General features: G+C 36.3%; 1 protein-coding gene across 5 annotated transcripts in view; it reads right to left on the bottom strand.

Annotated features, from left to right (window-relative positions):
• The window catches only part of TBC1D12 (TBC1 domain family member 12), a 102,171-nt gene that overhangs the window by 36,397 nt on the left and 37,990 nt on the right, over positions 1-27,784 (bottom strand). For 3 of the 5 annotated variants that reach the window (XM_045810076.2, XM_045810078.2, XM_045810080.2), the window contains one exon: positions 3,869-3,984. In XM_045810076.2, the coding sequence (XP_045666032.2) occupies positions 3,869-3,984 (116 nt within the window). Of the gene's footprint in view, positions 1-3,868; positions 3,985-24,344; positions 24,368-27,412; positions 27,450-27,784 lie in introns of those variants that run through there. The other 2 variants (XM_045810077.2, XM_045810082.2) reach the window with 2 other exon arrangements.

Raw genomic sequence — 27,784 nt, forward strand, 5'->3', positions numbered from 1 at the left:
TCCCCCTGCTTGTGTTCCCTCTCTCGCTGGCTGTCTCTCTCTCTGTCAAATAAATAAATAAAATCTTTAAAAAAAAAAAAAAAGACATGACCCATCCATTTGCTGTCAACAAGAGACTCATCTTGAACCTAAAGATACATCCAGACTGAAAGTGAAGGGATGGAAAACCATTTTTCATGCCAATGGACCTTAAAAGAAAGCTGGGGTAGCAATTCTCATATCAGACAGATTAGATTTTAAGGTAAAGACTGTAGTTAGAGATACAGAAGGCCACTATATTATTCTTTAAGGATGTATCCAACAAGTGGATATGACAATTATAAATATCTATGCCCCCAACATGGGACCAGCTAGATACACAAGCCAACTCTTAACCAGAATAAAGAGACATATAGATGATAATACGTTAATCGTAGGGGACCTCAACACTCCACTATCAGCAATAGACAGATCACCTAAGCAGAAAATCAACAAAGAAACAAGAGGTTTGAATGACATACTAGACCAGATGGACCTCATAGATATATACAGAACACTACACCCCAGAACAGCAGAATACCCATTCTTTTCAATTGCTCTTGGAACTTTCTCCAGAATAGACCATATACTGGGTCAAAAAACAGGTCTCAACCAATACCAAAAGACTGAAATTACTCCCTGCATATTCTCAGACCACAATGCTTTGAAATTGGAACTCAATCACAAGGAAAAATTTGGAAGAAACTCAAACACTTGGAAACTAAGAACCATCCTGCTCAAGAATGATTGGGTAAACCAGGAAATTAAAAATCAATTTAAACAATTTATGGAGACCAACAAGAATGAAAACACAACAGTCCAAAATCTATGAGACACTGCAAAGGCGGTCCTAAGGGGAAAATACATAGCCATCCAAGCCTCACTCTCAACAGAACAGAAAAATCTAAAATGCAGATTTTATATTCTCACCTCAAGAAGCTGGAGCTGGAACAGAAGAACAGGCCCAGGCACGAGAAGGCAATTGATAAAGATTAGAGCAGAGATCACTGAACTGGAAACCAGGAGCACAGGAGAGCAGATCAACAGAACTAGAAGCTGGTTCTTTGAAAGAATAAATAAGATCGATAAGCCACTGGCCAGACTTATTCAAAAGAACAGAGAAAGGACCCAAATTAATAAAATTATGAAAGCAAGGGGAGAGATCACAACCAACACCAATGAAATAGGAAGAATCATTAGAAACTTTTATCAACAGCTTTATGCCAATAAATTAAACAACCTGGAAGAAATGGATGCCTTCCTGGAAACCTATAAACCACCAAGAATGAAACATGAAGAAATTGATTTTTTAAACAGACTGATTAATTATGAAGAGATTGAAGCAGTGATCAAAAATCTCCCCCAAGAGTCCAGGCCTGAAGAATTCCCCAGGGAATTCTACCATACATACAAAGAAGAAATAACACCTATTCTCCTGAAGCTGTTTGAAACTCGAAACAGAAGGAAAACTACCAAACTCATTCTATGAGGCCAGTATTACCTTGATCCCCAAACCAGGCAAAGACCCCATCAAAAAGGAGAACTACAGACCAATATCCCTGATGAATATGGACACCAAAATTCTCAACAAGATCCTAGCTAAAAGGATCCAACAGTACATTAAAAGGATTATCCATCATGACCAAGTGGGAATCAACCCTGGGATGCAAGGGTAGTTCAACATTCGCAAATCAATCAATGTGATAGATCATATCAACAAGAAAAGAGTCAAGAACGATATGATCCTCTCAATAGATGCAGAAAAAGCATTTGACAAAATACAGCATCCTTTCCTGATTAAAACCCTTCAGAGTGTAGGGATAGAGGGTACATTCCTCAATCTCATAAAAACCATCTATGAAAAGCCTACAGCGAATATCATTCTCAATGCGGAAAAGCTGAAAGCCTTTTCCTTAAGATCAGGAACACGACAAGGATGCCTACTCTCGCCATTATATTCAACATAGTACTAGAAGTCCTTGTAACAGCAATCAGACAACAAAAAGGGATAAAAGGTATTCAAATCGGTAAAGAAGAAGTCAAACTGTCTCTCTTCGCAGGTGACATGATACTCTATATGGAAAACCCAAAAGACTCCACCCCCAAACTATTAGAAGTTATAGAGCAATTCAGTAATGTGGCGGGATACAAAATCAATGCTCAGAAATCAGTTGCATTTCTATACAAGAACAATGAGACTGAAGAAAGAGAAATTAGGGAATCCATTCCATTTACAATAGCAACAAAAATCATACATTATCTTGGAATTAACTTAACCACAGATGTAAATGATCTATATTCTAGAAACTACAAATCACTCTTTTTTTTTAAAAGATTTTATTTATTTATTTGACAGAGAGACAGCCAGCGAGAGAGGGAACACAAGCGGGGGAGTGGGAGAGGAAGAAGCAGGCTCCTAGCAGAGAAGCCTGATGTGGGGCTCGATCCCAGAATGCCAGGATCACGCCCTGAGCCGAAGACAGACACTTAACGACTGCGCCACCCAGGAGCCCCAGGTTAGGCATTTTTAAACTGGAAGGAAAGAGAAGTCTAGAAGAAGAAAAAGAACAGATCCAGAGAGCCCAAGAAGGGGGAAAAGGAGTTAAGAACCAAAGGGTCTTTCCCTAGGGAAGGTGTCTTTTGTTTGATATCAAACGACACTATTTTGAAGAACACCAGCTTTGTGGAAGACTGAGATGGGAAGGGCAGAAAAAGCAAACGGAAGAATGTAAAATGTTTTGCTGGGTATTAAGAATATATTCTTGGGGCGCCTGGGTGCCTCAGTTAGTTAACCATCTGCCTTCGGCTCATGTCATGATCCCAGAGTCCTGGGATCAAGCCCCATGTGGGGCTCCCTGCTCAGCGGGAAGTCTGCTTCTTCCTCTCCCTCTGTTCTTCCCTCCCCTGCTCATACTCTCTCTCTCTCAAATAAATAAATCTTCCAAAAAAAAAAAAAGAATTTATTCTTTACAATAGTAAACCAACTAGTTGACAGTCAGTAGTTATTATTTCAAGTTGCAATTTCAAAATTTGTCCAAAAGGCAAAGGCAAATACATCTTAAGTACATATTAAATGTCAAGAAAGGAAAAATAATTGCCTTATCCTGTTAAGATAAGGCAGGAGGGTTGAAATAAGATATGAAAAAAGCAAAGATTTTATGTTTCATACATTGGCTCAGAGATACTTCAAGGAAATATGTATAAAGTCTGGACAGTTTTAGGACACATGACTGAGATTTTTAAATTTTTCTTTAAAAAACCCATTTCTAGGGGCACCTGGGTGGCACAGCGGTTAAGCGACTGCCTTCGGCTCAGGGCGTGATCCCGGCATTGTGGGATCGAGCCCCACATCAGGCTCCTCCGCTAGGAGCCTGCTTCTTCCTCTCCCACTCCCACTGCTTGTGCTCCCTCTCTCGCTGGCTGTCTCTATCTCTGTCAAATAAAAATAAATAAAATCTTTAAAAAAATAAATAAATAAAAAATAAATAAATAAAAAAGCCATTTCTAGGGGGCGCCTGGGTGGCTCAGTCGTTAAGCGTCTGCCTTTGGCTCAGGGTGTGATCCCGGCATTCTGGGATCGAGCCCCACATCAGGCTCCTCCACTGGAAGCCTGCTTCTTCCTCTCCCACTCCCCCTGCTTATGTTCCCTGTCTCGCTGGCTGTCTCTCTCTCTCTCTCTGTCAAATAAATAAATAAATAAAAATCTTAAAAAAAAATAAAAAATAAAAATAAAAAAGCTATTTCTATATCTAATTTCTCAATATATTTAAATTGAAATTTAAATTGAAGTTTAAATTAAATTGAAGTCTGAAATATAAACAGTGTGCTTGATGCCAACCAGAATACTTACGATGGTCGATCCTCAAGAATCAGGGCAGTGGTAGAAAGTGGCTCAAATTCAAAATTCTTACGTCTTGAAGACTGAGGTGGTGGTTTACAGGTCCTCCCTGTTCGTGCTTCATATTCCTAGAATAGATAAAAATATACTTTATGCAGAATCTTTTCCAATTTTCAGTTTGTATTATTAAATCTGTATCATTAAGGATATTACACTATAATAAAAGATACAATTCATACATTAATTTGGTAAAACTATGAGGCAGAGCAAAAAAAAGTCACTTTTTCTCCCTGAAGCGATCTAAATCATGAATTCATATTACATATGAAGTATCAAAGTACGTTAAGAGAAGGCAAAGATACAAATGCACTATGTTAATGAGTTAAGGTTTTAGGGAGATGTTCCTGATTGCCTTCTATGGTATCAGCTATCCAAGTCCAGCTTTGAATAATCTACAAGCAAATAAGCCTACTTTCTAACTCTTCAGTCAGATCAATAATGGAAATGTGGGCACAGGCATAATCCTTTTGTAATGCCTTGAAGATCTCTCCCAAAATAAAACTGAACCTGTAATCAAATGTTGGTTTTCAATTTTGACCTTCTTTGAAACTAAATACTGTAAACCTACCTATTTACTCTAAATGTAAACAACAATTTACCATCATTTCTTATCCAAAAATATGGCAAAAGATTGTCAAATACACCACTAAAATTAAGAATCTATTATTATTTTTCTAATTCATCTGAACAGATAATCCTATCAGAAGAAATGAAGTTAATCTGACATGGTATGTTCTTGGTGGATACCTTTAAATTTCTACAGATGAGCATTTTTTCATACATGTTCAAAGACTTCTACTGAAATTATTTCCAGAAATCTAACAAAGATCAATAACAATTATAGGCTTATAATTTCCAGAATCCACATTATTCCCTTTTAAAAAAATCTAGATTTGATCATCTCTAGGTAACAAATATATTTTTCATGAAATTCTCCAAGGGGCATCTGGGTGACTCAGTTAAGTGCCTGTCTGACTCTTGGTTTCAGCTCAGATTGTCATCTTGGGATCCTGAGATTGAGCCCTGTGTCATGGGGCTCTGTACTCATCCGGAGTCTGCTTGGGTTTCTCTCCCTCTCCCTCTGCCCCTACCCAGACTCGCATGTGTTCTCTCTCTCTCTCTCTCCAATAAATAAATAAAATATTTAAAAAAAAAGAAATTCTTAAAGATTATACAATTTCATGGGCAGATTTCCAAGTCCTTACTGGCAGCTACAGAAGACATTAATTTAAATGAAGAAAAGGAAATGCACTTGAAGTGATCAAGTGCATCACTTACTGGCTGCTTTCCTACCATGGCCTATGATGCTTTTTTATATTATTATTATCTTTTCCAACTCAAAGACTATTTCTCCCTACCGAATCAAACAGTTATAAAATAATAAACTGATGGTTCTATCCCCCTTAAAAATTTGATGGTCTTGTTGAGGCTTAAGCTTCTAATTTGAGATATTACTTTTTAAAAAATTTATATTATCTTAAGCATTTTCTATAAACTCCACCTTGCGTTATGGTTACTGCCAGTGTTTATAAAGGTTTGTATTATTGTTTTATAGTTCTTTAGTTCTACATCTCCCCTTCCATCTAGTAAATCTAAGCTCTGTTAATCTGAGAGCTCCTTTGGATAACTGCACCGGATTTTTCGAGACTTCTTTCGCAAGTTATTTAAGACTGTGATGCTCATTTATATTAACTCCCATCCCAAAGAACTATACGGCTTTTGAGAGTCAAAAGGTCATTCATTTCTTTTTCTTTTTCATAATTTTCTTTCCTAACATCTAGGACATATATGTAAAATTATGATCAATATTTTTTTCTTCGCTACAAACTCAAATGTAACAAATCCCCTTTTCTGCTAATGTTTTTCTTATTAAAAATCATAGATGCTCAACCAACTGAGCCACCCAGGCACCCCATGACTGCCTTTGGCTCAGGTCACGATCCCATGGTCCTGGGATCAAGCCCCTCATCAGGCTTTCTGCACGGGAAGCCTGCTTCTCCCTCTCCTTCTCCCCCTGCTTGTGCGCACGCATTTGCACTCTCTCTCTCTGTCAAATAAATAAATAAAAATCTTAAAAAAAAATCATAGATGTTAGACATATATGAGGGTTGTTTTTTTTTTTAAATCATTTAAATGGCACTTTGTTTTCCCACAATGTGACTTGGTCTCACTGCCAGACAGATACAATGAATATTATCCAATAAAGCATTTCCCATGCAAATAAATGCCAATGCACAGACAGCAAAATAGCACTTCTAAATCAATATATTAACAATATCTACTGACAAAACATATCATGCACTGTTTTAAACATTTAACACATTTGATCCTCGATAAAACCCGGTGAGGCATCTAACTCACAACAGAGGAAACTAAGGCACAGAGATATGCAGTCATTTGCTGAAGGTCATAAATGGCAGACAGTGTAGCTCCAAAGGCTGGCCTTTTAACAACTATTACTTTACTATATTAACAGTCAAGTAGCTATCTACAACAATTTAAAAAAATGAGATAGATAAAATCATTCAGTGGGAGAATAACTGGGATCTTTAAAATGGGGAGATCAGGCTAACAGTGTACTGGTTCAACTAAACATCACAAGAAAAGACCACCAGATGATGTTTCCTGTTATGATGCAGTATGAAGTACATACCACCATTCTTGAAATATTCTTGCCAAAAGAAAAATCAAACTTAAATATGATTAAGCCTCTAGAATTGTGCTCTCCAATATGGTCGTCAAAAGAAGTAATAACCAAATATGTCACATACACTTAAATATATATAGAAAAACAACAAGGAATCTGAATATTAAGCAGTTCTCCTCTGGAGGACTGGACTAAGAATGAAGGGCATTTGTTTTACTCTAATGTATTCGCTATTATTTGAATTTTCTTACAAGCATAAAGTATTTTGTTAGAGATCACTTACATTCATGGTAGATAACTGACAAAGATTTTACTGAAGAGGTTGGATCAGGACTGGGGCAAAAATGATGGGTATTAATTCCATAGGCAGAAAGGACTGGAAAGAACAAGCCAGGGGTGGGGGGAAGCAAAGGCATGGATGAGGAAAACACATTAATCTCACTGAACTTGAAAAAGCATAGGAAATAAAATTGGAAACGTGTAGGCTAAATTATGGAATCTTCCACTGATGAAAAAATTTGGAATTCAGGAACAAACTGGTGAGCCACTAAAAGTCTAGATTAAGGGGGAAAAAAAGGTAGGTTTTAAGTAGGCTCTACACCCAATGTGGGGTCTGAACCCATGATTCCAAGATCAAGAGTCGCATGTTCTACTGACTGAGCCAGCCAGGTACCTCTAAAGCCTAGCTTTGATGAAAGTAGCCTTTTATTAAAAATTAACTGAGTAAGTACACATTTAATATAAAAGGTGACACAAAACGAGGCACCTAAATATCATTCATGTGTCTACCTTACAAATGGGCCTTATACAGAATTGTCATTCAAGTATTTTTCACAAGAAAGAAATTGTATTTCCTGCAATTCCCATCACAGATTCTTAGGATAAAAATGCTTTGAGTTTCTAGAGGGTGATACGAACAAGAAAAGCTAAAAAACATGGTATCAATCCACCCTTATATGAAAATAGTATAGATTTATATATCTGGAATGACTAAAATATTTGCTGAATTAAAGATGCTACTCTAATGTGATTAAAATTACAAATTATATTAGAAATAGTAAAATATTAAGTATCAGTACTTTCAAAATTACAAGATGATACCTCTTAGGATTTTTTAAAAAAATAATTATATAACAAAAAGCCAACTCAAACAGTTTTAGGTGAATTTATCAGTTCATAGGACTGAATATTCCATACACTTAGCTAACTTTGATCTTTGACCAAGAGGTTCACAGCATTAGTCAAGGACTCCACTTCTCTACCAGTCTCTCAAACACCTCCTCCTCCCTGTGTGGGCTTCATCTGGAGGCTGGCTTGCTACTCAGAGAAATGACTGCAGCAATGTGACTTGTCACATCCTTAATGCAACTTTCAGTGATCCTCCACCTGCTCTTCTAGTACCTCTCACAAAAGAGAAGGAAAAAAATCCTTCCTGGAAGTTCTCAGTAAATATCTCATTCCACAAGTATCACAATGACCTGAGAAATAAGCCTTATCAATGAGTCAATCAGGGCCTGTAGCTGAGACAAATCACATGACTCTTTTTTTTTTTTTTTTTAAAGATTTTATTTATTTATTCGACAGAGATAGAGACAGCCAGCGAGAGAGGGAACACAAGCAGGGGGAGTGGGAGAGGAAGAAGCAGGCTCACAGCGGAGGAGCCCGATGTGGGACTCGATCCCGGCACGCCGGGATCACGCCCTGAGCCGAAGGCAGACGCTTTAACGACTGCGCTACCCAGGCGCCCAAATCACATGACTCTTAAGTAACTCTTGAGTCAAGGGCAGTAAGGAGATCATAGGGCTCAAGTTATTGAAAAGTAGTTGAAATATATTAAGACTTCATGTAAAAACATAACAAATAATATCTCATGGGTGGAATTTACTTTAATTCCATGTGTATTCTCATGTCATAAAAATCTCCCATGTATTTCTTCAAAAGAAGTTTAATAATGAGCTAAACACTGATAATTTTGTAGGTTATAAAAGAATATTACAATATTAAAAAGCAACTGGAAATATCATAGTCCAAGGAAATCAGTAAATAATGCTAGCTACAGTACATTCACCATCTGAAAATACTGTAAGATTCTCCCCCTTTTCTGCCAACAAAGCTGTTTTAACTGACCTATTTTATAAGTAGTTAGAATCTACCTGCCAAATGTAAGACAAGAAGCATTTAACGTATGGAATGTATTTCTATGGGATGTTGTAATGAAGCCTATTTATTGTTTCTGTAATTTAATTTATTGTTTTTCACTCAAAATATTGTGTCCTATGAAATATGTTACTTTAATTGAGATAACTAAATAGTAGGTGAAACCAATGGGCAGGCAGGAAAATATCTGTAGAATAATTTATTCTACTATAAAAAATTTGCATCAAACAGCCAATCATTCTAAGTCTGATCAAAAGATGGAAGGCAGTTGTTGTCATCTCCTTAAGAGTAAAGTAGAAAAAATGTCTTACAATTCCAAGGTAAAGAGATACTCTGAAAACATAAAGAGAAAAGATGTTTTTCCCCAAAATAATCTCTCAGAAAAGATGTAGCCTATTTGCTAATAGCATCTCTCAGGTTATGGGTGCTTTCTCTCTATTAATTTTGAACAGCAAATTATTATTTGGAGAAGACACATTATCCTGAAATTATCTCAACCTATGCTAGTGTGGAAGGTTACCTGTTGATTAGTGGGGTTTTTTGTTGTTGTTTGCTTAATTGGAGTAGAAAAGGAAGAAACTGAATGTAAAATAAGTAAGGATTCCTGAAGGTATAACCATCTGATAGCAAACTATCACAAAGAGCCTTTAAATATTACCTTAAAAAACAACAGAAAGAGACTTTGCCATAGAGATGATAATTTTATATCTATAGAAGAAAAAGTGTAATGCATTTGGAAATTTATGGCTTAAGATAAAATTTCTCATAGGAAGATAATATATAGAATCAAAAGCACTGTATCTTTGGGGCACCTGGGTGGCTCAGTCAGTTAAGCGTCCAACTCTTGATTTTAGCTCAGGTCTTGATCTCAGGATCATGAGTTCAAGCCCCACGTTGGGCTCCACACTGTGGAGTCTACTTAAAAAAAAAAAAAAGCACTATTAAATATCTTCTACAGCTTGGACAAAAGTGAAAATAATGTGCTCTGGGATCAGAAACCCCAAAACTGGTCACAGTGATCCTGAACATACTGATGTCAAAGATGTAGGCAAACAGTTCTGAATAAAAAAGCACTATTTCTTAATACATTATTTTTATACTGATTTGAATATGTAATTAGAAATTTAGATAAGCATTTTATTTTCACCTACATTCCTAAAAATCACACTTATGTGCACACACACACATATACACAAACTGGCCGAATCTTTAGAAGGATAGGGCAGATTCCCACATGGGGTACTAGGTAATTCATAGCAACTTTCTTGCTAAAAACAGCCTTTGTGATGATCTCTGACAAAGAGGAAACAAGGTAAACCTAGTATCATTCCATTGTGCATGAAGGCTATTCTAGAAATCAGAACAGAAAGGGAGAACTCAAACAAAAACTGGCTGTTAGTTTAGAATGGTTGAGAGGGGCCAAAATTTGTGTGCCAGAGTAGTAGAAAAGAAAGCACTCCATTGAAAAAGAGCTCCAGGAATCTGCATAGGAGTCCTGTTGAGTCTTCAGCTGAATCTGAACCTGTATGTGTGTAAGGCAGAACAGAAGGCAGGGCAAAACACAGCATCTGGGAAAGTTACTGGGGAGCAGTAAGCAAAAATAGTCCCCAGAGCTCACTCAGAGATGAGAAGTATTCACATTCCTACCAACCAAAATGTAAAGTCATCACTGTACACAAAGGACACTCAGGAGAGACCTGAATGTTCAGACCCATCTGAAACTACCCAAGTCAGAAGAGAACGGAAAAAATCTTTAAAATGCAGAAAGAAAAAAATTAAACAATGAGAGGGGAAAACCCTGTTGACTTAGAATTCCATAATGAGATTACAGATCTTTCAAAAATGAAAGCATAACAAGGGTGTCTAGCTGGCTCAGTCGGTAGAGCATGCAACTCTTGATCTTGGTGTCATGAGTTTGAATCCCACGTTGGGCACAGAGTTTACTCAAAAAAAAAAAAAAAGCATATAAAATTTTTTTCAAACAAAAGCTGAGAGAATCTGTTGTCGGTAGACCTGAACTATATTTTAAAGGAAATTTCAGGCAGAAAGAATATATCATTTGAAAACATGAGTTTACACAAAGAAACGAAAAGCACTAAAATAGTAAGTATGGAAAAACATAAAAAGACATTTTGGAAAAGCCATCAAGGACAGACAAAAATAAAGAAGTCACTTAAAAATGTCTAAAGGATATATAACAACTTAAAGCAAACATATCTTCAACATATTAAGGGGTTTATAGCACAAAAATCAGAAGGGAAAGAATGGCAATATACTGTTGTAAGGTTATTACATCATACTCAAATGAATAAAATACTATTTGAGGGTAGACTGTGATAAAGTATCATAAGCCCTACTACAGTAGTCTCAACAGTGTCCCAGAGATGCTTTCATCAGGCCTGCAAAGTCAAAACTGTATTCATAATAGTGTGTCTTTGTCGGTGCATTCACATCAGCTCCCCTGGTGCTAAAGCAACTTAAATAAAACTGTTGGTACTCTAGCACCAATCAAGGCAGACTCCCAACTGTACTACTAGACACTGTGTTCACCGTGGCATGAACTCACAGTTAAAAAACAAAAAGGCAATGCGAGGGGTCTGGTCAGTTTCACTTACAAATGTCTGTGATTAACAGCAAACATTACTAATTCTATTAAATCTTGGCCTATGATAAACCTATGACCTATGATAAAAGAGATAATAAATCTCTATTTTATGTGATATAATGAGATGTATACATAAGGAACTTCTGCTGTACACCAAAGTACAATGGTTGTCCAGAGAAAAAATATTTGTGCAATTATTTGAGTGGTGAACAGGACAAACCTCTTTTATTATGGACACTATTTTTGAATTAAAAGAAAACTGAGAACAAACAATACTTATTCAGACTTGAGTATCTGGCAGATATTTTCTCAAATTTGTACAAAGCAGGCACTCCATCTCCACGGTATTCCTCCAAAAAAAAATATAACCCCAGTCAAATCATGAGGAAATCATCAAACAAACCCAAATTGAGGACCTGACATTATAAATATATATATTTGGTCTCTGGTTCCTGGCACACAGATCCTAAAACCCTTGAAATCTCTGAATTAAGTGCTTTTTTGTATGCTAATGAGATGATAGGTAGCTGAAGTCTTCTGGATATCCTCAGGATAGGGGCTAGTTGTCAGGGGGACCAATCCTGTAATGAGAGGGTTGGATCTTTCAACCCCATCCCTTGACCGCTGGAGAGGGGAGAGGTACTGGAGGTTGGGTTAGTCACTAATGACCAGTGATTCAATCAATTATGCCTACAAAGTGAAGCCTTCATAAAAAACCTTAACAAACAATTCAGGGTGCTTCTGGGTTGGTGAACACATGGGGGTGTGGGAGGGCGATACACATGGAGAAGTCATTGACACTCCATGCCCCTTTCATATACCTTGCTATGTGTATCTCTTCCATCTGATTGTTCATGAGTTTTAACCTTTTATAAAACTGGCAATTCACATCTAGTAAGTAAACCATTTTCCTGAGTTCTACGAGTCATTCTAGCAAATTATCAAACCCAAGGAGGGAATCACGGGAGTCACTAATTTAGAGTTGGTTGGTCAGAAGTACTAGAAGCCTGGACCTGGAATTGCCTTCTGAAGTGGGGGGCGGTCTTGTAGGACTGAGCTCTTAAGCTGTGGAATCTGACACTGACTCCAGGTAAATAGTGTCAGAATTGAATTCAATTGTAGGACACCCTGCTGGTGTCAAATAATTGGTTAGCATGGGGGGGGGGAGAACCCTACACAGTTGGTGTCAGAAATACTGAGGATACAGAGATAATAGTAGTTTCTTTTAAGGAACATGCTGGAAAATACCTGACCAGTACTACTCAAAAGTGTCAAGGTGATAAAAACAAGGAAAGATTGAGAAATAGTCAAAGGCCTCTGAGACAAAGAAACATGATAAGAAAATACAATGTGGTATTCTGGATTGAATCCTGGAACAGTAAAAGGACATATGTAGAAAAACTGGTGAAATCCAAATGAAGCCTGGAGTTTAGTTAACAGCAATGTATCAGGGTCAATTGTCAATTTCTTAGTTTTGACAAAAGTCCAGAATAATGCAAGTAATATTAGCATTAATGAAAAATGAATGAAATTAAACAGGAACTCTCTGTATTTTCTTCTCAACCTTCTCTATAAATCTAAAGTTATTCCAACATAAAGTTTATTAAAGCAAAAAATGATGAAGTGAGCTAGTGATCAAGGAAAGCAACTAAAAGTAATTATTGTCAATAACAAAGTCGACCTTTCAAGTGAAATTGAAATTCTGCAAAACTTATAAATGCCACATGTTTGACAGTTTCCAATAAATTTTTCAGATGAAATCAGTGGTGATATTACCATAATTTTTAAATACTCTATAATACAATATTATAACATTTAAATGATCTGCAATATGGTAAACCAGTATTTTCCAAATGATCAATGTATAAAAAACGAAACCACATAGGGGTAAAAACATCCATTCGAAGTACAAGAGAGACCAATGGATTTTAATAACAGAGATATATTTTCAGATTCCACAATATAACTTACCTTTAAGAAACTACCACTTGATGAGTTTGAGTATCAAAGAAGAATACCCACAAATATCTGAAAAGGCTATTAAAATGCTGTTCCCTTTACAATTGTTAAAAAGAAAACCACAGGCCCAAAATGGAGTCACTTAGACCACACAGAAGCTTGATATCTAACCTAACTGCAGTTTCAACCTGCACCAGAAATGTAGTCTTATTAATCGGTCAGTCAGGAATTTTCTCATCAGCACCAATGAGGTAATCTGTCACGTGGGCCCTCTCCAGCCTCTCCCCCACCTCCCATAAAGGAAGATAAAGTAACCATTGTAAGACCCCTTAAAGGGTCTTCCCTAAAAAAAGCAACTTTTCCTGAAACCATCCTTCCTTTTCTTTTGCTAGTAACTTCATGACCCACCCTCCTTCCTATAAAAACCCTCCATTTGTACAGCTCCTCAGAGCTCCCCTCTACTTGCTGAATGGGATGCTATGCAGTTCATAAATCGCTTACTAAAGCCAAATAGATCTTCACATTTACTCGGCTGAATTTTGTTTTTAAACACTGTCTACATATCTGTTTGAGGCCAGATTTTCTTCACAGATGTACCCAAAACAACATACAGCAAGAAACTGAAAGCAAGACTAGATATATAATCTAGCATTGTTTTATTAAGCCAGACTTCAAAGAGATAAGAAAAAGTAAAACAATGCCACTCTTACTACCAGTTTTTTAAAAATACTTTCTAACATACAGTTAACATAAATGTTACTTATGTTAACATGTAATGACTTTACTACCATTATTTTAAAATAAATTAATAAATACCTCAACATTTCAGTTTTAACTTTGGGTATAATCACCTTAAGCAAAAAGTCTTTGAGGTCATTAATAACTGCAAATCCAAAGGAGTTGTGAAACTAAAACACTTGAAAAGTGTTGGTCAAGTCAACCACTGAAAAACTAAAACAAAGGTTTATCTAATAAGCTAATAATGGAAATAAAATGGAGTACTAAAAATAGTCACTTAATCCAAAATAAGGCAGGAAAAGAGAAAAAAAAGAAACGAAGACCAGATGGGACAATTTGAAAAGAAATAGCAAGATGGTAAATTTAAAATAAGTCACATTAATAATGACATTAAATGACACTCATTTATAAAAAGCTCAGCATATCAGACGGTATAAAAAGATAAAACATGTTATATAAGGAACCCACTTTAAACATAAAGATGAATAAAAAGGAAAAGAACAGAAAAACAGGTACCACGCAAGCACTAACTGAAAGCAAGCTGCAGTGGCTAAATTAAAGTCAGACAGAAACTTCACAGGTTGATTCATCAAGAAGACAAAAACAAGCTTCAAAACACATGTAGGAAAAGGAGAAACAGCAAAGCAGACTGTGGTGGAGATTTTATTATTCCTCTTTCAGTAATTCATAGAATAAACAGAAAATCAGCAAAATTATACAGGGCTCGAACAACACTATCTTCTAACAAGACCTCACTGACATTTATGTAACACTCCCCCAACATCTGCAGAATGCACAATCTTTTCAAGTGCACAAGGAACATTCATTAAGACAAACTATGTCTGACGCATAAAACAAGTCTCAAATTGAAAAAGACTGAAATTGTATGATGTATATGACCATAATGGAATTAAATAGGAAATCATTTCTAGAAACTTCTCTGGCAAATTTGAAATATGTGAAAATTAAAATGATACACTTCCAAATAAACGTTAGTGAAAGAAATAACAAAGAAAAAGAAAAAACATTTGAAATGGAGAAAAATGAAAATACTGAAACTTGTGGAATATAGCTAAAGCATGTTTAGAGGGAAATTTAAGGCTTAATATACTTATATTAAAAAGGATGAAAGACCTAAAACAACGATCCATCTTAAAAAAACTAGAAGAAAAGCAAAAACAAATTCAAAGTAAGAAGAAAGAAGTAGACAATGAAGAGCAAAAATTAATAAAATAGGAAACAAATCAGTGAAACTAAAGTTATGTATTTTAAGAAATCAGTACAATTGATAAACTTCTGGTAAAACCGGTCAAGAAAAAAGAGAAGACACAAGTTACTAAAATCAGAAATGTAAGAGAGATGATCTCTATCCATATCACATATCCAGTAGGCATTAAAAAGATAAGAGAATATTAAGAACAATTTATTCCAATAAATCCAACAATGTAGAGGAAACGTAAAAACCTCTTGAAAGGCATGCTACCAACTAAAATGGACTCAAAAAGAAAACAGAAAACTTCATGGACCTATATCAATTAAAAATAATAAATTTATATTTAAAAATTTATTCAACAATAACAACAACAAACCTCCATGTTTGGTTTATGTCAGCAGTTCTCAACTGCAGTCAACTTTGGCCCCCGGGGAACAGCTGGCAATACCTAGAAACATTTCTAGTTGCCACAATGCGGGGTAGGGGTGGAGTGTGGCTATTGGCATCTAGTGGGTAGGGATGCTGGTAAATATGCTACATTGCGGAGGAAAGTCTCCCACAACAATAATTACATGGCCTAAAATGTCAATAGCACTGAGGTTGAGAAACCGTCTTTGATAATTTCACTAACAAGTTCTACCAAACATGTACGGAAGAAATAATACTAATTCTACACAAATTCTTTCAGGAAAGAAGGGGAAGAAATCATTCTCAATGCATTCAATGATGCCAGCATTATCAAATACCAAAATTAGACCAAGATATTAAAAGAAAATTACAAACCAGTATCCTGAATGAAAATCCTTAACAAAATATTAGCAAATTGACTTCTGGTTTCTGGTCTAGCATGGAAGAAGCTTAGAAGTTGCCACTCCATCCTAACAGGTAAAAAAGTCAAACAAACTAAAAAAAATCAGTAACTTTTCTTGGAGCTATCAGGGAAGTAAAGTCACAGGGTGAACTGTGCCCCCCAAAATGTAGACAGATAGGAGGATATAAAGAAACATAGCAGAGAGCCATGAGCACAAACCTCTGTGGGAACAAATGCCAGGGTAGGAAAACATGAACTATAATTCTCTCATTGAAAAATTGCTGGAGGCACAACGTGGACAAGTCTGAGAGCTAAAACTACAAGAGGACCCAATCCCACATACTTTTGTTGAGTTTTACCTCCAGTAACTCTACCAGGTCTAGAGTGAATATTAGAGAAAAATCCCCTCATGCTTCTAGCAGTAAGAGGGGAAAGAAACTATTTTTTTTTAATTTAAATTCAATTAACATACAGTGTACTATTGGTTTCAGAGGTAGAGTTCAGTGATTCATCAGTCTTACATAAAACCCAGTGCTTATCACATCATGTGTCCTCCTTAATGTCCATCACCCAGTTACTCCACCCCTTTTCCCCCCAGCAACCCTCAGTTTGTTTCTAAGTTAAGAGTCTCTTATGGTTTATCTCCCTCTCTGATTTTGTCTTGTTTTATTCTTCCCTCCCTTCCCTTACGATCCTCCGTTTTGTTTCTTAAATTCCACATGAGTAAAATCATATGATAATTGTCTTTTTCTGTTTGACTTATTTTGCTTAGCATAATACCCTCTAATTCCATCCACACCCTTGCAAATGGCAAGATTTCATTTTTTTTTTTTTGATGGCTGAGTAGTATTCGATTGTGTATATAGGCCACTTTGCTTTTTTAAAGATTTTATTTATTTATTTGATAGAGAGAGACCGCGACAGAGGGAACACAAGCAAGGGGAGGGTGAGAGGGAGAAACAGGCTTACTGCCAAGCAGGGAGCCTGATGCGGGGCTCGATCCCAGGATCATGAACTGAGCCGAAGGCAGACGCTTAACGGCTGAGCCACCCAGGCACCCCTATAGACCACTTCTTTATCCATTCACTGTTGATGGACATCTGGGCTCTTTCCATAGTTTGGCTATTGTGGACATGGCTGCTATAAACACTGGGGTGCAGGTGCCCCTTCGGATCACTACATTTGTATCTTTGGGGTAAATCCCTAGCAGTGCAATTGCTGGGTCATAGGGTAGCTCTATTTTCAACTTTTTGAGGAATCTCCATACTGTCTTCCAGAGTGGCTGTACCAGTATGCATTGTCACCAATAGTGTAAGAGGGTTCCCCTTCCTTTGCATCCTTGCCAACATCTGTCATTTCCTGACTTGTTAATTTTAGCCATTCTGACAGGTGTGAGGTGGTATCTCATTGCGGTTTTGATTTGTATTTCCCTGATACCGAGTGATGTTGAGCACTTTTTCATGTGTCTGTTGGCCATATGGATGTCGTCTTTGGAGAAATGTCTGTTCATGTCTTTTGCCCATTTCTTAATTGGATTATTTGTTCTTTGGGTGTTGAGTCTGAAAAGTTCTTTATAGATTTTGGATACTAGCCGAAAGCAACTATTTTGAAATACACTAGAGCATCTGTTTTCCTTAATAAGGCCTGCTCTCAGAAAAAACTATTTTACCAGGGCCTAACCTGTTGAGGTTTTTATCAGAGCCTAACTTACCTGGGGGGAAGGAAATACTCAACTCCAGCCCACTCTAGCCATCCTCTCCCACTTAAGGGGAGATGGAGACTAAGACACACTGGTGAAGTTCACAATCCAAAGACACAAGATCACCAAAAGACTGAGATTTAATCATAAGAGTATAGAACTTTCCCTCCCCAAACCACCTTACTACTATATTACTAAGGGCCTGTTTACTACTGTCCCTTTTACTCGGCACATTGTGTCCACTGTTCAACAAAAAGTTATAAGGCATAATAAAAGGCAAAAAACAGTTTAAAGAAACTGAACAAGCATCAGAACCAGGTCAGATATGGCAGAAATGTTAGAATTAGTAGACAAAGAATTTTGAAATACTATGATTAATATGCTAAAGGTATTAATGAAAAAAGTAGACAACACGCAAGAACAGATGGACAATGTAAGAGAAGTAGAAATTCTAAGAATGAAAAAGAAATGCTAGAGATAAAAAATAAACCTACAACAGAAATGATATGCTTTTGATAGGCTCATTAGTAGATGAGACTACCTACTAGCTGAGGAAAGAATCTCTAAGCTTGAAGACATCTCCATAGAAATCTCCAAAACTTACATAGAGAACAGACTGAAGAAAAAACAAAACAAAACAGAATATCCAAGGACTACGGGACATCTACAAAAGGTATATATGTGTAATGGGAATATCAAAAGAAGAGAAAAAGGAGCAGAAGCAATGTTTGAAGCAATTATAACTGGGAAGTTCCCCAAATTAATGTCAACACCAAACTACAAATCACCAAGCAGAATAAATGATCAAAAAAATATGCCTAGGCAAATCATATTTTAACTGTAAAAAAAAACAAAAACAAAGCAAAATATCTTGAAAGAAGCCACTGAGGGGGAAAATAATCTCTTTTCCTATAGAGAAGAAAAGAATTACATTCAACTTCTCAGAAACCACGCAAGCAAGAAGAAAGAAATATCTAAAATGTTGAAAGAAAAAAAGGCACTGACCTAAAATTTTGTATTCTGTGAAATGATCCTTCAAAAGGAAATTAAATAAATAGAAAAATAAAGATTTTTTTTAAAAACCCACAAAAATTGAAGGAATTTGCTACATAGATCTACCTTGCAAGAAATGTTAAAAGAAGCTCTTTCAAGAGCAGGAAAATGATATAGATCAAAAACTTGATTGTAGGGGCGCCTGGGGGGCTCAGTCATCAAGCGTCTGCCTTCGGCTCAGGCCATGATCCCAGGGTCCTGGGACTGAGCCCCGCACTGGGCTCCCTGCTCAGCGGGAAGCCTGCTTCTCCCTCTCCTACTCCCCCTGCTTGTGTTCCCTCTCTCACTGTGTCTCTCCCTGTCAAATAAATGAAATCTTAAAAAAAAACAAAAAAACAAAAACGTATACAAAGAAAGGAAGAGCATCAGGAAGGAAAAGGTAAAATAAAGATTTTTATTTTTATTATTCTTAATGATCTAGCAGGTAACAGTTTGTTCAAAATAATGATATATTCAATTACAAATGCACTTATATATGTGTATTTGTGTGTGTATATATACATACATCTATAAGTATATGTGCTTATGTACAAGTGAAACAAATGACAACAAGAATACAGGGGATGGAAGGCGGAAATTTATTTGTTTAAAGATTTTTATTTATTTCAGAGAGAGAGAGAGAGAGAGAAATGCATGGTGGGGAGGTGCAGAGGGAGAGAGAGAAGCAGACTCCCCGCTGAGCAGGAAGCCAGATGCGGGGCTCAATCCCAGGACCCTGAGACCAGGACCTGAGTGAAAGGCAGATACTTAACCAACTGAGTTACCCAGGTGTCCAGGAATTTGTTTTTATTATAAGGTATTTGCATTATCTGTGAAATAGTATATGTTATTTGAAAATGAACTTGGATTAGTTGTAAATGAAATCATATTGCCAGCTCTGGCAATCACTAATGAAATTTTTAAAAGAAGTATAACTGATATGCCAAGAATGGAGAAACTGGAATCAATAAAAATTCTCTATTAAAACAACCAAAGGCAGCAAAAGATTGGAAAACAAAAAGAGGTACGAAGAACAAGGACTACAGATAGAAAACAGTAACAAATATGGCAGACGTTAATTCAAACAACATCAATAATCATTTCAAATATGAATGGTCTAAACATACCATTTAAAGGAATGGGATCAAAAAATAAGAGCTAATTATGTCTGCAAGAAATCTACTTAAATATAAAGACACATATAAATTAAATGTAAAGGGACAGAGGAAGACATACATGCTAAGACATAAAGAAAGCAGGATAGCTATATTAATTTCAGAAAGAGCAAACTAACGAGAAAGAAAAGTTATCAGGGATATGAAAGGGGGCATTATATAATGATAAAGGGGCCAATATTCCAAGAAGACATAAAAATCTTTAATGTGGATGCACTGAACATCAGAGCATCAAAATACTGAAGTAAAAAGTGAAAGAACTATAAGAAAAAACAGATGAATCCACTATTACACCTAGAGGCTTCAAAACCCACTATCAGAAATGGGCAGATCCAAGAGGCAGAAAAATCAGTAAAGACATAGCTTCTAGCCAGGCTAAGAAAAAAGAAAAAGAGAGAGAGAGAAGAGACAAAAACTACAAATATCAGAAATGAATCATGGGATATCACTACAGATCTGATGGTCATTAAAGGAATATTATGAACAACCAGATGCCCATAATTTTGTAACTCAGACAAAATTGAACAACTCCCTAAAGATACAATCTGCTAAAACTCATACGAGAAGAAATAGATAATCTGAAAGGCTTATTATGTGTTTAAAAAAACGGAATCAACAATTATAGCCTAATAAAGGTGGAGATAAATGAAAGGAAGGATGGCAAGAAAGGAGAAGCAAGAGAGGGAGAAAGGTAGGGAAAGAGAGAAGGGGGAACTGAATCAATAATTACCTTCCAAAACAGAAAGCACGTGGCTCAGATGGGTTCATTGGTGAATTCTAGCAAACATATAAGGAAGAAATGATATCAATTTTCTAATCTCTACCAGAAGACAGAAGAAGGGGGAAGCATCTGCCTTCAGCTCAGGTCACAATCCCAGGGTTCTGGGATTGAGCCACACGTCAGGCTCTCCATTCAGTGGGGAGCCTGTTTCTCCCTCTCCTTCTGCGTGCCTCTCTCCCTCTCTCTCTCTGTGTCAAATAAATAAATACAATTTTTAAAAATTAAAAAATAATAAAATTTAAAAAGAAAGAAAGAAACTCAAAGTGAGGGCTGCTGGAGGGGAGGGGAGGGGGGATGGGGTGGCTGGGTGATGGACACTGGGGAGGGTGTGTGTTGTGGTGAGCGCTGTGTATTGTGTAAAACTGATGAATCACAGACCTGTATCCCAGAAACAAATAATACACTATATGTTAATAGAAAAAAAAAGAAACAAACAAACTTATCCCAAAGCAATTATCAGAGATATAATGGGATACAAACACACACACTCTTTTTTATAATAGCAAAAAAAATCTATACCTAATATCATCTGATGGTGAGTAACTCAAGGTTTTGTTGCTAAGATCAAGAACAACACGAGTATGTCCCCTGCCACCATTGTTTGTCAATATTATATAGGAAGTCCTAGCTCATGCAATGAGACAAGAAAAGGAAATAAAAGGTATACTGATAGGGAAGGAAGAAATAAAAAGTGTCCTTGTTTGCAGATGCCATGATTATCACTGTAGAAAATCTGAAAGAATAGACAAACTCCCGGAACCAACAAGAGATTATAGCAAGGTTGCAGGATACAAGGAAAGTCAATTGCTTTCCTATATGCCAGCAATAAACAAATGGAATTTGAAATTCAAAACACATTAACATATTAGCATCCAAAATAATGAAATACTTACGAATAATTCTAACAAAATATGTACAAGATCTACATGAGGAAAACTACAAAACTCTGAGGAAAGATATCAAAAGAACTGAATAAATGGGGAGATATGCCATGCTTATAACTAGGAAGGTCAGTATTGTCAAGATGTCAGTTCTTTCCAAATTTAAGATTCAACACATCCCAATCAAAATCCTGGCAAGTTATTTTGTGGATATTGAAAAAGTGGTTCTAAAGTTTATATGTAGAGGCAAAAGATCCAGAACAGCAAACTCAATATTGAAGGAGAAAAATAAAGTTGGAAGATTGATACTACCTGTCTTCAAAACTTACTATAAAACTACAAGAATCAAGATAGTGTGGTGCTGACAAAAGAGAAATGTATCAATGGGAGAGAACACACAGTTCAGAAGTAGACCCACATAAATATAGTTAACTGATCTTTGACAAAGGGGCAAAGACAACAGAATTAAACAAAGACAGTTTTGTCAACAAACGGTGAATAACTGGACATCCGCATGCAAAAAAATGAATCTAGACACAGCCTTTACGCCATTCACAAAAGTTAACTCAATAGACATAAAAGTAAAAACAAAACAAAACAAAACAACCCAACTATAAAACTCCTAGAAGACAAGAGTAAACCTAAATGACCTTGGTCATGGTGATAATTTTATTTTGCTGTAACACCAAAAGTACAAGCCATGAAAGAAATCATTGAGAAGCAGAACTTTATTTCAATGAAAAACTGCTGCTCTGTGAAAGATGCTGTAAGAAAATGAGAAGACAGGCCACAAACTGGAAGGAAATACTTGCAAAAGATCCATCTGATAAAGAACTGTTAGACAAAATTCATATGAAAAACTCTTAAAAGTCTACTGAGTTCTGTTCTTATTGTTATACATATATATTAAAACTTTACTTATTTTTAGAGAGACAGAGAGTGAGAGAGCATGAATGAGCAGGTGGGGGGGGCAGTGCAGAGGAAGAGGGAGAGAATGTCCAGCACTCTCCCTCCCTGCTTAGCACAGAGCCCGACAATGGGACTCAATCTCACGACTCTGAGATCATGACCTGGGCCAAAATCAAAAGGCGGACACTTAACTGACTGAGCCACTCAAGTGCCCTGTTCTAAAATGAACAACCCAGTTAAAAAATGGCAAAAGATCTGAAAGAAGATATACAGATGACAAGTAAACATAAGATGCCCCCCCCTCATATGTTAATAGGGAATTGCAAGTGAAAACAACAGTGAGATGTTGTTTTCTCCGACCTATCAGAACGCTCAAAATCCACAACACTGACAATAACAAATGCTGCATGTGGAGCAACAGGAACTCTCATTCACTGCCAATGGGAATGCAAAATGGAATACCCAGTTTGGAAGATAGTCTGGCTGTTTACTACAAAACTAAACGCACCTTTACCATATGATCCAGCAATCAGAATCCTTGGCATTATTTACTCAAATGAAATGGAAATTTATATCCATAAAAAAATCTGCCTGTGGATGTTTATAGCAGCTTTATTCATTAATGAATAAAGTGAAATTATTCCATATGATACTATAATGTCATTATACATTTGTCGAAACTCTTAGAATTTAAAAAAAAAACCACCAAACTCTTAGAATGTACAACACCAAGAGTACATCCGAATGTAAACTATGGACTTTGGGTGATTATGATGTGTCAGTTTAGATTCACTGATTGTAACAAATGTACCACATGATGGTACAGGATGCCAACAGTGGGGGAAGTTGTATGTGTGTTGGAGCGGGGGACAGGAGCTATATAGAAACTTTCTGTACTTTCTGCTCATTTTTGCTATGAATCCAAAACTACTCTAAAAAAGTTTATTAAAACAATATACATGCAAACCAAATTCAGCAACATACAAAATGGATAATAACTTTGACTAACTGCGAGTTTATCCCAGGAATGAAAAGTTGATTTAACAATCAAAAAATGTTTTCAAATTAGTAAGAAAACTGGCCAAAACAGATTGCCTCTGAGCTTTGCCTCATTTTAATGGATGAAAAAACAAGACAGCTAGCACCATCAGGTACCTGAGAGACATAAATTAAAATCTTTCAAGGATGTTATCACCTTAGCCTTCAAATTGTTTTCTACATATGGTGTTCCAAATATATCCAGTACCCAAGCAAGGGTAACTAGGCACACAGAGATAAAACAGCATCTAACAAAAACCAGCAGAGGGGTGCCTGGGTGGCTCAGCTGGTTAGACATCCAACTTTTTTTTTTTTTTTTAAGATTTTATTTATTTATTCGACAGAGATACAGACAGCCAGCGAGAGAGGGAACACAAGCAGGGGGAGTGGGAGAGGAAGAAGCAGGCTCATAGCAGAAGAGCCTGATGTGGGGCTCGATCCCAGATCGCTGGGATCACGCCCTGAGCCGAAGGCAGACGCCTAACCGCTGTGCCACCCAGGCGCCCCAGGCATCCAACTTTTGATTTCAGCTCAGGCCACGATCTTGGGGTCATGAGATCAAGCCTCATGTGGGACTCCATACTTGGCAGGGAGTCTGCTTGAGATTCTCTCTCCCTTTCCCTCTGCCCTTGCCCCTGTTCATGCTTGCAATGTCTCTCCCTCTCAAATAAATAAATCTTAAAAAAAAAAAAACTAGCAGAAATGATTTTCAATATAAACAAATCTACAGAATTTGCAGACAGGGGAGTTATCAGACACAGGCTATGAAACAACTATACTTACTATGTTAAAGGAGATAAAGGCCAAGCTTGAAATTTCAGCAGGGAACTGTAAACTATAAAAGTGATATAGCAGATTTGAAAAAGAACCCACTAGAAACATAAGAATTGAAAAACACAAATCTGACATTAGGAACTCAATGTATGGGACTGTATTTTTAACACATTCTCTAGGTAATCCACTGTATTTAGGAACCAGAATCATAGACTATTAAAATAAATCTTAATGTCCTTGTTTGTCAACCCACTTTTTTCTAATTTAGCTTCTATAATGCCTTCAGAATTACTTTGCTAATATATGAATTTGATGTCTCAGTACCTTATTTAAAAGTATTTTGGGGGACCCTGGGTGGCTCAGTTGTTTAAGTGTCTACCTTCAGCTCAGGTCATGATCCCAGGGTCCTGGGATTTAAGTTCCACATTGGGCTCCTTGCTCAGAAGGGAGTCTGCTTCTCCCTCTGCCTGCTCTCCTTGCTTGTGCTCTCCCTCTTTGACAAATAAATAAAATACATACATACATACATAAATTAATGGGTTTTTCTTACAGTATTTTGGATAAAACCCAACTCTCTAATCTTGTGGCTAATGACCTTTCACCATCTATCCTATATCCCTGATATAGTGGCCTACTAACTAAACAATTCTTATGCATTTCTGATTGCTCATTCAATTTTCTTTCTGGAATGGCTTTCCCCATCTCATCAACCTTGTAAACTCCTACCAGTTAGTATACTTCAGAACACAACTCATACATCATCTCTGAACCAAATTATTCTTTCATATGTACTCTTCATACTTTGCTCACAACTCTACTACAGCACTCAAAATCATTAAAATTATATATGAAGCTATGCCTCCCCCCACAGTTATACTAGAATAATTCAAAGGCTAGGACTCATATTTATTTATATTCCAAGAACCTGAACCATACCTATTGTATAATGCACAGTCAATGTATGTTGAATAAATAATGCATTTATTGAAATAAAAACCAGACAATCTTAGAGAAGATCAAGAATTTTGTCCTTCAATTTCTGCTAGAGAAAAAGCTTAGAGTTTGCTAACATGAGGTCACATGGTAAGCTGGGAGCAGAATGGTATTCTGTCACACTCTGATGCTTTGGGCTCTGCAGCTAAAGGTATCTACCAAAAAGAAGGTGACTAGGATGGAAATGTGAGAAAAGATCAGACTATAGGTTCAAAGGCAGAGTGGCCAGAGTCTTTGAATAGCTTCTTAAAGAAGTAAAATACTGGAAGTGGGGAGAGGAAAGAATAAAATAGGAGCTTCTCTCCCAAAGACAACGTGAAAACCAGCATAGCCTGACACATAAACTGACTTGACTTGGAGTTTCAGTGGACAGTGAGAACACCGTTCCTAAAGGAGTTAATGTTAAAGCTGCATCAATCATATTTCTACATGCTGTGAATAGTTTATAGACAGCCAGAATAATGTTTCCAGAAATGAAGTAATTCCCCACGCGGACCTCTCTACCACCTCAAGACCATGCCTGCCCACGATAAAGAGGCTCTCTTACACAACTTGATCAAAGAGCCAGGGAAACCGTCATGCTTGGAGTAGAGAGGATAAAGCCAATTATGATGCCTTTACTGATTCTAAATTTTATTCCAGAATCTGTGAAGTAGGAGAAATAAAATCCATTGCATAACTCAACCTTAATTGAAACCTTGAGGCAAAACATTTAATCGCCCTTTGGCACACAGGAATACCTTAGTAAACTTCATTTTGGTAAAGTTATTAGCACAATTTTGTTTGTCCAGTCTAATTTGATCCCTAACATAATATACAAGTCTGACATAAAGACAGAATGAATACAACTTTTAATATAACTTTGATACAAACTGTATTTACAGAATCAAATAACAGGTAGTCAATATTTTCAGACTATAACCCTTTTCCAAGTCTCTGTCTCTGATGATAGCAAAAAACTTTCCTCCAAATCCCACCCAGTTCAACTTGTGAGAACTTACTGCTTTTATTCTTTTAGTTTTCTTTAGCCAAAGTAAGTTTCTTTTTTAAAGCTTATACTTTTCTCCTCTTCAAGAAGCACAGGCTGAGCTATTATGAATCCCTCTTTCAACTTTCAGACCATACAAATTAACTTTTATGAAATCAATCTATTCACACATAGGAAAGACAATAATTTGTCATTAACTATAAAACAGTTAAATGAGATTGCCTTCTCAAGGTGACATTACACTGGGTAAAAAAAGGTGAAAATAAAACATGCAAGGGTCTAACAATTTTAAGGACTTTTCAAATATAAATTCTGAAAACAGTCCAGCCCCTCCACAATTTAACCACAAATAAGGAAGTAGGTACTTTTTGCACTACTCAAACTTTACATCAAAAGTATCTATACTTAAGCATAATTAAGCCAACAAGTTGTTTTCAAATATTCTAATACTACACACACCAATCAAGTTATTAACCAGAATATTAAGCCCTAACACTTTTCACAATGTTATATATTTAAGTACTGCTCACAAAGCACACATATTCTAGTCCTTTTCATAATGTCATTGTTCCTGCAGTAAAACATTTCAAAGGCAGTGGCTTAACTGAGGAAAGTGACCTATTCTTTTAGATTTTTAAGACATTTTGAAGTGCTCAGATTAAGAAATCAGTAAGTAACTTAAAAGTTTTTTCCCTTACCTATCAAAAGTTATGTGAAAGTGTTTCAACCTCTCAACTGAAACTTTACTCAGAAAAAGACACGAGTGATGAAAAGCTGGAAACATCACCTAAGTACTACAATCTCATTTTCTTATTTAAAAATGCAAATATAAAAACAGTATCTAGCAAAAAAAGATCCGTCAGTTTGACATAAATAGGGTATACTCAATCTAGTATGGAATCATGTTACAATTATACATCACATGACTCATTTGTAATTTTTCTTATTTGCAGTTTGGAGGTCAGAAGACAATGTAGCTACATTCCAACTCTGGCCAATTTATTTAGAAAAAGTAAAAACTTAGGTCAATTGAATTACAATATAACTGAAATACTATTTATTATTAATAGATGCAATTTTTAACATCATGGCTCACCAACTGGTTCAAAAGGCCACAAGCAGGAATTTCACACCTGCAAGAGAACACATGTGATAATCCTCATAAAATAATATTATGAATATTCATGTGACTTGGGAACTGATTTAAGTTAAATGCCAAACGTGAGTCAGTTTGACTTTGCTTTTATCCTAAAAGGATTTTTATGTTGTTTTATGTTAACATGAAAAGCACTAAAATGGATCAGATCTTTAATAAAATTTACTATATTAAAATTTTTAAAAAATATTCAACCTACAATATCTTTCACTTATGAACTTCATGTATCTCTGAAAAACTATGGGTGCAAAACATGTAAAGATAAATAAAGCAAAAAAAATTATATATAGTGACATTCTGCTCTTGAAATGA

The sequence above is a fragment of the Ursus americanus genome, chromosome 6 (assembly GCF_024610735.1).
Source record: "Ursus americanus isolate L20-20 chromosome 6, mUrsAme1.1.p, whole genome shotgun sequence".
In the NCBI taxonomy this organism is placed as follows: Eukaryota; Metazoa; Chordata; class Mammalia; order Carnivora; family Ursidae; genus Ursus; species Ursus americanus.